The sequence below is a fragment of the Oryzias melastigma genome, linkage group LG1 (genome assembly GCF_002922805.2).
Source record: "Oryzias melastigma strain HK-1 linkage group LG1, ASM292280v2, whole genome shotgun sequence".
Classification (NCBI taxonomy): domain Eukaryota; kingdom Metazoa; phylum Chordata; class Actinopteri; order Beloniformes; family Adrianichthyidae; genus Oryzias; species Oryzias melastigma.
Genome location: NC_050512.1, coordinates 6,629,649 through 6,640,284, shown reverse-complemented (window position 1 = coordinate 6,640,284; position 10,636 = coordinate 6,629,649). Strand labels below are relative to the sequence as shown.

The 10,636-nt window shown below is 45.0% G+C and overlaps 1 protein-coding gene across 1 annotated transcript in view; it reads left to right on the top strand.

The window, feature by feature from the left end:
- The window catches only part of bcl11ab (BAF chromatin remodeling complex subunit BCL11A b), a 38,072-nt gene extending 29,885 nt beyond the window's left edge, over positions 1-8,187 (top strand). The window contains exon 3 of the mRNA XM_024259509.2: positions 4,560-8,187. Coding sequence (XP_024115277.1) covers positions 4,560-6,535 — 1,976 coding nt within the window. The 3' untranslated portion in view covers positions 6,536-8,187. The remainder of the gene's footprint in view (positions 1-4,559) is intronic.
- The last annotated feature ends 2,449 nt before the right edge of the window (positions 8,188-10,636 follow it).

The window sequence follows — 10,636 nt, the reverse complement described above, 5'->3', positions numbered from 1 at the left end:
TGTAGCGCCAATTTTTTTACTCTGTGGCCAGATTCTCATGATTTTTCTCTGTTTTCCTCGTTCTATGAAATATCTTATGGTCATCGGCCGTCTTTTTCTACCAACCTGTCCCAGCTTCATTTCTGTTTGGTAACCTGCACTTCTTGCACCTGGCTTTGTCGCAGGAACAAGTGTTGGTCAAACAAGCCCTTTGTCTTTCTCCAGTCGCTCAACTCACCAAAAACAAGCCTGGCCCAGAACAAAGAACCGACTGTATGAGGCTGCCTGTGTGGCAGAGGAACAGAGATAAACAGGCTGGAGAAGGGAGAAAGGTCAAGGCCAGTGTGAGGTGTTATTTTTAAATGCATGATTGCAGACAAATACGCTTCAGTAAGTAAGCTTCAGCTAATTTTTTTATTTTTTTTTTAACCTAAAACGTGTGTCCAATTCATTTCAACAGCATTAATGATTTAAAAATAAATGTAGGACACTTAAGAAGAACTCTGATGGGAGCAACTGCAGCTTCTCCTCTCCTCCTGCTTCACCCTTCACCCATGTCCAATCCCCGCCTGCGAATACCCTAATGACATAAACAGAGCGGTAATCACATTAACGGCAGTTACAGCTCTTAAGAGGCACTGTATTGACAACCCTTCATCTTCCCAAAGCGCTCACTCCAACACCTATAAACACTTATGAATATTGGCAACGATCTGCTATTAGCATAATCACTTTCCAGGTGTGCGAGAGTGCTCTCTCTACAACCACAGCTACTCCGGAGTTTGGAAATTGGCCGTGACATGCCGTGTCCCCATCTTCTGCTTCTGTGCCTCATCCTCTTCCTTCTCCTCCTGGAGGACCCGTCGGCTAATCCTGTTAGCTCGTTCCTCCATTAGCTAAATGACCAATATGAGTGAAAGCTGCGGGGTCTCACTCGGAAGGCCTGAACCCACGACGGGGGCCGATCAAGGACGAAGCAAAGAAAGAAAGTCAAATTGAGTCTGCCAACTTCCAAAGGTGTCTGGAAAGTTTGAGCGTCTCTGATGTTCTTCATGGTCTAGTTATTTTTTACTTTTATTTTTTTAATAATCAGTGATCAACAGAACCTTAAAGGTAAATTAAAAGCAGAACTTTTGCTGAGAGACTAATCAAAGAGACTCCTTCTCTTCAACCTGCATCTGTGTCATACACCCCGTCTGCAGTTGAACTTGGGTGGGGTCACTAATGCCACATTTGTCCATTCAGCTATCCATTTTCTTTTTTATTTTACCTTTTTGTCCCAGCTACTGTTGAAAGTGGGGTACACCCTGGACAGGTCACCAGTAGTGCTGGGTGATATGACAGTACATATCGTGTGAGCGATAGAAAAGTGTCCCTTTTGTAGTTTCTCTTCTATCATTTCCATCGTTTTTATTTGTTATAAGAGCTCTAACCACTGTTCCAGTCCTACTTATAATATCAAATAAATGCAAATGAACTACATCATTTTATTTTTTTATTTTTTGCAACGGTACTTTTTATTTCTTGACATAGAACAGAATTATGTCTGAAGACATTTAACTGAATTTACTGTGAATTTCTGACCAAAAATCCATAAACAGTATAAAGAAAAAAACTGGCAAAAAAACTTTGGTCAACAATAAATATTGGTCAATTTAAATGTTCAATAACAGAACACAATTTCTAGAGAGTGCATGGGGGCTGCATATCATTGGTTTTATGATAGGAGCCTGGGGTGGTAGAAATTTGAATAGGGCCCTCATTTGGCTCACAGGCCAGACTTTGGACGTGCCTGCTTTAGATACACCTATGAAGCGTGTTTCTGGACTGTTGGAGGAATTGATTCTAGTTCTGGCAGCAGATAAGCAGAGTACAGCTCCTAAATGTGGTGAAAAGGGGCCAAGGAAGTGGGGCGACATGGTTCGGTTATTCTGGTTCCCTTTCCAGTGTTTGACCATGGAAACAATAAAGGCCATATGTAGCTGAACTTCTCAGTGGAGACGTGTCTGAGGAGACCAGGTCTGGTGTCGCTTCCCTAACAATAGAGCAAACTGAGCACATCAATCTGCAGACTGTGTATCTCTGTGTCAAGTTAGTGCAGTTGTCTGGGAAGCTGGTATTTATCTGCTCCTCTGAGTGCCATAATTTCTCTTCTTCCTTTGCGCCTACTGGCCTGGGGCTTTGTACATGTGGCCTAGATCATGTTCCCTGCCTGATGGCCATGCAGTGTCCGTTACTATCGTCATAATTGCCTGCTTTGTGCTCGATAAACCCCGTGTTCTCGTCCTTTAGCTATTCTCTGCTTTGCCTCTTAACATCTTCATATTTCTAAGTTGTTCAATGACTTTTCCGGCCGTTGCCTTTCTTCCACACTCTTTCTTTCCTATCCCCTGCAAAGTCCCCTTCTTCAACCCCGGCCATGAAATGGCAGCTAAGAGGTTGTCAGTGTGGTTTCTGCTCTCTGCTGATCCTATTTCAAAGAGACCCGAGGATCCAGCATTAGGCCTGGCTCTCCTGCTCTGCAGCCCTAACTCGCCACAGACTTCAAGTTACTGGAAGGAGGGAAACAGACAGAGAGAGAGAGTGGGAGCTTTCTTTTATTCCATTAGACGACAGACTCGTTTGAAAGATCATCCCTCGCACAGTGCTGAGCTCCTCCATACTGAAAGGAAGAAAAAACAATACATCAAACGCCTTGTCAAAATGTCTTTCATCCTTTGAATAACTGTCCTTCCATCCCTTTGAGGACGGCTATTAAGGACAATGGCGTGCATATTTGGATTTCTTCTGTGGCGTTGTTGTGAATCTGAGCGTGTTGGACATCAGCGCGTTCTCCTCTTGGAAGCGAATAACAATTATTATCAGCTTTTGCAGTATGAGCACACTTTGTCAAACGTCTGTAGATGGACAAGTGATTGCATTGTTCAAGACTCCAGTCTTTGAAGTGTTGTGCTGCGGCTTCTGCGTCCTACACAAATGTAGTAGGTTGTCATTAGGAATGTCCCCTTCACGCCACGCTTCTCTCCCTCCTTCATTCACTTCCCCTTTCTCTTGTCAAGATTTTTTTTTTTTTGTACTTCGGACGATGCTCTACCAACCCCCTCGCCATCTTCCTGTCTTGTCCTTCACTATAGCAAATAAAAATCCATCTCTGTTTGTCCTCGTGCATATGCACTCTGGAAGAGTGTCCAGGCTGCAAATCAAAGAAAAAGCGTACAGGAGAGGCCAGGTTATTGCAACCGTTTTATGAGTGACGTGGGGCTTTCTACTTCAAGCCGTAAAAACACACACATAATCAGGAAGCGCACGTCGAGCCAAAACCAATGTAATGGGCACATTTTATTTGCTCTTATGAGAGAGGGAGCAAAAATGCATGTGGGCAAATGGCTTTTTTATGATGGAAAAATTCCATAGCGGGTCAGAGCCCCTTGCAGGTGGCAGCAATTAACTGTAATTTTTGCAGATTGTAATGATCCATAATTTACCATTATACCCCCTTCCAACTCGTTTCAGTAAAAAAAAAAGGATTTGCGTGGAGGTCTGATTAGGTGCACATTCTGGGATTTAAGTGAGATTGCTCGGAGGGGTCCACAGCGGCTACGGACACACCAGGTCCAAACTTGAGCTTGGCCTCTGTTATTTTCAAAGCATCAGTCTTCTTTTTTCATCCTCGCCGTCTCTCTGTGACACAGCAGGCTTAAAACACGCAGCGCCGTCCAGCCGCCATCTTAGATCCCCCGCGCTCCCCTCTGTGCGGCGTGGCAGTAGTTCTACGCTAAAAGTGTGCATACAACTTCAATAATGTCACTCGTAGAAAACAAGAAAGACAAGAAAGGGGAGGATGAAAGAGGCAGCACATTTGAAAGTGGTGGATGCTTCTGACTTTTGCATAGCTCTCACTTCTGCTTTCCCCCTTCTTCTCCTTTTCACCTGAGAGGATTTAAATAAATCCATAAAGCATGAAATACCAGAAACAGACAAGTAATGCATGCAACGCATTTTCATAAGATCCTCCCCACCGACTTGCAAACTCACACACGTGTACACAATTTCCCCTTTTTCAACACCTCTTTTTCTTTGAACGTGTCTTTTGGTGAGAAACGTGTTTATTAGCACGTGACCCCGCATATGTATTCATTGTTAATGTACAGCTTTGGATGCATGTCCTACTTTAGTCACGATAATTGGGTAAATACGGTCTTGGGGGAGGTGGAGTGTATCTAACAAGATTAGCCCCGTATTTTCAGGCAAATCTCAGGTCAGCATAGGAGAGCCATTGAAAGTCAATTACTGTTGGAGTTATTCCTCTGCTACTCCAACATCTCAGTTTTCTGGTGGGATCTCTGCATAAAGCAGATTTTCCTGTATATTTTGTCGAAATTAGAGACTTATTTATTCTTTTAGTGGTTGTTTTAAGCAGAGATAATTGTTGAGCTCGTTTCCTCCTGGGATGCTCTAATAATAATCATAAGGCTATGGAATTCAATCCAGACTTGCTATATTGGCTAAAGTGGTAATTCAATCATGTCTTGTTGTGGCTGGTTGTAGTAAATAGTTTTCTTTGTTTTTTTTCTCTTCAGATAAAGACGAGCCGAGCAGCTACACCTGCACCACGTGCAAGCAGCCCTTCACCAGTGCCTGGTTCCTGCTCCAGCATGCCCAGAACACCCATGGCTTCCGCATCTACCTGGAAAGCGAGCCTGGCAGCCCGCTCACCCCCCGCATGGCTGCAGCTCCGGGGATGGGGGGTGACTGTGCATCGTCCCAGCCTCCCCTCCATGCGGTCCAGTTGGCTGATGGCAGCCCTTACAGCCTCCTGAGGATGCCCGGGTCTGGGTCTGGCCGTGATTCAGCATCCACACCCCGCGAGGGTCGCTACCCCAGAACGCCCCCTTTGTTTAGCCCGCCTCCACGGCACCACCTGAGCCCGGATGACCTGGCCTTGGCAACACACCATCCGAGCGCCTTTGATAGAGTGATGAGACTGAACTCAGTGCCCTTGGAGCCTCCCCAGAGCATGGACTTCTCGAGACGTCTACGCGAGCTGGCTGGAAACGCCACCGTAGGTTCCCCGCCTCTGTCCCCCAATAAACCCAACCCTATGCAACGGCTACTGCAGCCATTCCAGCCAGGTTCCAAACCGCCTTTCACAGCTACGCCCCCCCTGTCCACCTCCCAGTCTCCATCTGGCTCTCGCTCCACCCCTAATCCTGCATCCACTTTAGTCCAGCCGGGCACCCCTCTAAAGGCAAAGTCTTGTGAGTTCTGCGGGAAGACCTTCAAGTTCCAGAGCAACCTTATTGTGCATAGGCGGAGCCACACTGGGGAGAAGCCGTTCAAGTGCCACCTCTGCAACCACGCCTGCACTCAGGCAAGCAAACTCAAACGCCACATGAAGACGCACTGCCAGAACAAGTCGTCTTCGCTAAATGCCAAGTCAGATGACGGGCTCTCGGCTGCGAGCTCCCCTGAACCTGGAACCAGTGAGCTGCTGGCCAGCGCCACGGACGCCCTGAAGTCTGTGGTGTCCAAGTTCAAGAGTGAAAACAATGGCCTTATGCCGGAAAATGGAGAAGACGATGAGGAGGAGGATGAGGAGGAAGAAGATGAAGAGGAAGAAGAGGAGGAAGACGAGGAGGAGGAGGAAGATGAGAAGGAAGACATTGAAAATAAGCCAGCAGCTGAGAAAGGAGGGAGAAACGACTACCGCTTCAGCCTGCAGTTAGAAGGAGCACGCCACCACCAGAACAATGAGGCGCTCCACCCCCACCGTCGCAGCACGTCCCTGGGGCCCGGCGATGAGGGCTTGGGAGAAGCGGACCAGGCAGACGACGGAGCCCCCACTGCCATCAATGGACTTGGATCGCTTTCAAATGACAACCTGTCCAGGAAGCTGTTGGGTGGGCGAGTAAGTCCAGACTCCCTCAGCCCCCTATCCAAACGCATCAAGGTGGAAAAGGACCTTGACCCCCCCATTACCACCATCCCAAACTCAGAGAATGTCTACTCTCAGTGGTTGGCTTGCTACGCTGCCTCCCGCCAACTCAAGGACCCCTTCGTCCACTTCACAGGTGCAGACTCTCGACAATCGCCCTTCGCCTCCTCGTCTGAGCACTCGTCAGAAAACGGCAGCTTGCGCTTCTCCACGCCCCCTGGTGAGCTGGACGGCGAACGGACTGCTTCAGGGCGCAGCGGCACCGGCAGCGGGGCCAGCACTCCCCACGGCGGCAGCGGGAATGGCCGACCCAGCTCTAAGGATGGTCGCCGCAGCGACACCTGTGAGTTTTGCGGCAAAGTGTTCAAGAACTGCAGCAACTTGACGGTGCACCGGCGCAGCCACACCGGAGAGCGGCCGTACAAATGCGAGCTGTGCAGCTATGCATGCGCCCAGAGCTCCAAGCTCACCCGCCATATGAAGACCCACGGACAGATGGGCAAGGACGTGTACAAATGTGAAATCTGCCACATGCCTTTCAGTGTATACAGCACTCTAGAGAAACACATGAAGAAGTGGCACAGCGAGCGGCCGCTGGCTAATGACATTAAAAGCGAGTAGACACAGAGCGGCGCTCCCTCAGCTCAGAGAGAGAAGACGTCCAGGTCACGGGTGTCAGAACTCAGTGCAGGCCCGCTCTCGTCCCCCTTCTGGAGAAAGCTGGATGCATGATCCTTCGACGGGGCAATACTCTTGCATCAGAACTTTTTGAGCCTTTCTATTGTGCAATAATTTACACGTTTTGTATTTTTTGTAACTGGACAGCATGCTCAGTGTGTTTTGGCTACTTTGAGAGAGAAAAAAAAGAAGCCCTCATCTGGCGGAGTTGGTTCTGTTGCTGTTCACACATCCAGTTGAAAAAAATTAGCTATGAAAAAGAAAATGTAAAGCTGCATACAGGACACACTGTTCCACATATCATGTACAGTTTGTGTTCAAACACAGTGTCATTAACTTCAGAACAAGCAGGGTGAAACGGAAAACCAATCTTTGTGAAAGAGTTTCCATGCAACAGATATATAAAATTTGATTTATCGGACTGCCTATGAAATACTTGTTTTTACAAAAAGGAGTAAAAAAAATGAACAATATGGTGTGAAGTGACAACAAAGAGTGCCTTGGATGTTTTACCTGCATTAGCTGACCCTCTTTTCCTGCTATAAGCTCTGAGTTCCTGCTTAAGTGGACGTTTTTGTGCACAACTTAAGTGAGCGGGTCCTTGCATCAAGCACCTGCACGAAGCACGCTGTGGTTTTTGACTCTTGTCTCTGTGCCCATCTGCCCAGCTCATAGGTATTTTTTTTCCACGATCACAGTTATGTTTACTGGCATGTTCATGCTGAAAAGGGGCATGGGGTTTAGGTTAGTACAACAAATGGTTACACTGACGAGTTGTTCAAAGCCAACATAAAGCTCTTAATATTCCAGAGTGTTTATTTTCTTCAAAATTAAAAATTTTGCCGATATTCTTTCGTCAGTAGCACCGAATCCTGTTTCTTCTGTCTGCCAAGTAGGCAGTGAAACCAGCAGTCGCTTGAAGACCAGTGCATGGGATTTTTCTGCTGGGCGGAGGAGGGTCAATACTCGTTAAAGTCAAGCCTGACAAATAGATGGGCAATGTTTCTTGAATTGCTCTAGACCGGCCAAGCCAGCAAGGCCAAGTGGGTCCCATATGTTTTATAAGTGGCCAGAAGTGTGGGCCCCAATTGGGTTTGCCTGCAGTTTTCGTGAGGGTCCCACCTGTGTTTTCCCACGATTGGCTATGCTGCCTAGGGGCCGACAGCCAAGGTGGCAACCCTGCTAGTTCTGCAGTCCCCTGGGCACGGCACATGTTTGCTCTGCTGTCCCTGGGCACGGTACTCGCTTGCTCTACCGGACCCGGGGTGCAGCCCTTGCTTGCTCTGTTGAGTCTGGCACTCACTTGCTCTATTGGCCCCTGGGTGTGGCACTCGCTTGCTGTGCTGGCCCCTGGGCGCGGCACTCACTTGCTCTGCCAGACCCTGGCAGTTCGTTTAAGTTCGCTTCGCTGTCCACTGGACAACTGGCTAGCATTGTGAGCTAGCCCACTGAGTTTCCACTTAAGCCAATATGGGCAAACACAGGTGGGGCCACCATGGAAACTGTGGACAAACCCAATTGGGCCCCACATTTCTGCCCACTTTTAAGCCATATGGGGCCCACTTGGCCTTGCTTGCTGCGTGGTTTGGGTAGCTNNTTTTTTTTTTTTTTTTTTTTTAAATCTCCATCCCCTGTAATTGTTGATGATATAGCACTTGTCACTCTGCCTTGGAGTCTGTATCTGTCTCTCTAATCGGAGGTACAGTTGGTTGAGTATAAAATAAGGGCCAGATTTCCGATCTGGAACTACCTACGTGCACTGTTCAATTTTCCCAGTTTACAGTCCGACGCTCAAGGGAAAACTTCAGCTGACAGACAGCGTGGTGACATTGCTTGCAATAAAAGAAAAAAGAAAAAAAAAACTAAAAATAATAATAAAATGGAGGAGTTGAAGCTAAAAATAGTTGCCAGCCATGTCTCCTTAGTTTGACTCTTGAAGGTTTAAATGCAGGAACTGCCATAGAAATATCCTGTTTCAAACTACGGAATTACAGTACAGAAAATACAACTTTTACACGTTTGATTTTAAAAGATAAGTCTTTTATTTTATAACACTTCAATGTCTTTAGGGGAGAATCTTATTTAAATTGTGTTTTCCTTTTGCTTTGTTTTTTTTCTGTCCAGGATCTCTCTGTAAAGAACTGTCTCATCTTTTGCCTTTACACAGGTCTTCAGGTTGATCAAATTTTTTGCATCGGGGAGAGATTTATGAGATTTAAATATATAGAAAGAACATAAAACACATAGGAAAATGCACAATCTTGTAAGTTCCTATGGTCAAAACACATTTATGGTCTACTTTTTTCCTGTATTTAGAATGGTATTTGAAATTAATGTTCACTTAGTGTAGGCACTTATAGTATTTATGTTGGAGCCTGTATTTTCAACTGTTTTGCCTGTACTCTTTAAAGGTTTTAATGTACTCATTTTCTGTAGTGAAAAAAAAATCCCAACAAGCTGCCACCGTATATTTTCTTAATTTGGCAGGATAATATAGTGTGAATAATTTGTATGTTTCTGGAGATGAAAACGTTGTGGCGTTCCTCAAGGCTGGGAGGTCATGTGATGGCCTCTTTAGGCAGGAGAGACCACACTGAGGTAAAAAGCAGTGGCTGTACATATCTCTTTCATTTTGGTTTCTAGATTTTTTTTCCTCCCTCCTGCCATTTTATATGCAGTAATACAAGCTATTGTTGGGTTTTTCTCGGTAGCCAACTTTTTACTGTCGTCTATCATGTACCACCTGATAACATTCCGACTGTTGATTTCTTTGGAAAAAGGTGTTTGTTTTTTTAATATGCAATCAGCCCAACATCAACTTTTCTTGGTTTTCCATTGCCAATGAACCATGGTGCTTTATCCTTGGTACATCTCGTATGCCAGGCAAATTCTGACCAGAAAAAAATGGTCACAGCAGATGTCTGGTACATGTTTTCACGCTGAGGTACGCTAAGGTGTTCGCCCTGATCTCCTTCTGTGTTCTGTATTTGCTCTTAAGCTGAACTTGAAGTTGACCTGTGGCACAGGTCCGCGTTATTTATTATGACTACACACATACTCACACACACCTGCTCTGTTCAGAACAGAGCTGCAGAACAAGAAATCTGTTGGGTTTCTTCCCCCACTGATAAATTGTGACGGCTTAATTTCTTTGTTTTATGACCAAAGGTCACCGACCAACGTTTATGAGCTTGACTTACAGGCCTGTTGTTTCAGTTATGGAGATGCCACTCTATTTTCAACTCTTGTCTGCATTATTCTCTTCACTCAGCAATTTTGTCTTGGAAAAAATAAAAAGTATTGCATACAAATTTGAATCTCTGACTTCTTTTGTTTTTTTAGTATCAGTGCCTTGAATAGATATTTAATTGGGCAAAAAAAAAAAAAATCTTGCTTCACTGCTTTGGAATCAATCAAACTTTGAATGTTGAACGCTTTTTATTCACATTATTACAGCGCAGTGCTTTACAAATTAAAAAAAAAACAGGATTGAGCAAAAAACGAGAGTGAAAAGCACAAGACGAGAAACAGAAGTACATCATCAGGACGTTTAAAAATCAAGAAATCAATAAACTATAGATTAAAACAATACTTAACAATATCATTAAACCAACAGAATACTGAAACATTAAAAAGGCTAAAAGGTTCAAAGTAAGTTACTTAACGCTAACTAAAAAGGCATGTTATAAAATTATTTTTAAAAATCTCAGTGGATGTGGAGACTAAAGCTATTCCACAGACATGGACCAAAACTTTGAAAAGAGGCTCCGCCATAGGTCATCGTTCTAGCACTATAGGGACAGTTAAAATCTTGAAGCCTGATGATGTATTTTTGTTTGTCCATTTTGTGTAGATTTAACTCAATTTATATAACGTTTTTTTTTTTTTTTCGCACTATATATCTGTGTATGTGTGAATTTGCTCCATTTCATTTGTCATCACTGCAAGAAAGGATACACTGGTTTGTTTGTGGTCACAATATCTGGTAACTTCTGTAATCAATCTTAATAGTTAAAAGGCAACTCTTTATTGGAATATCCTTTT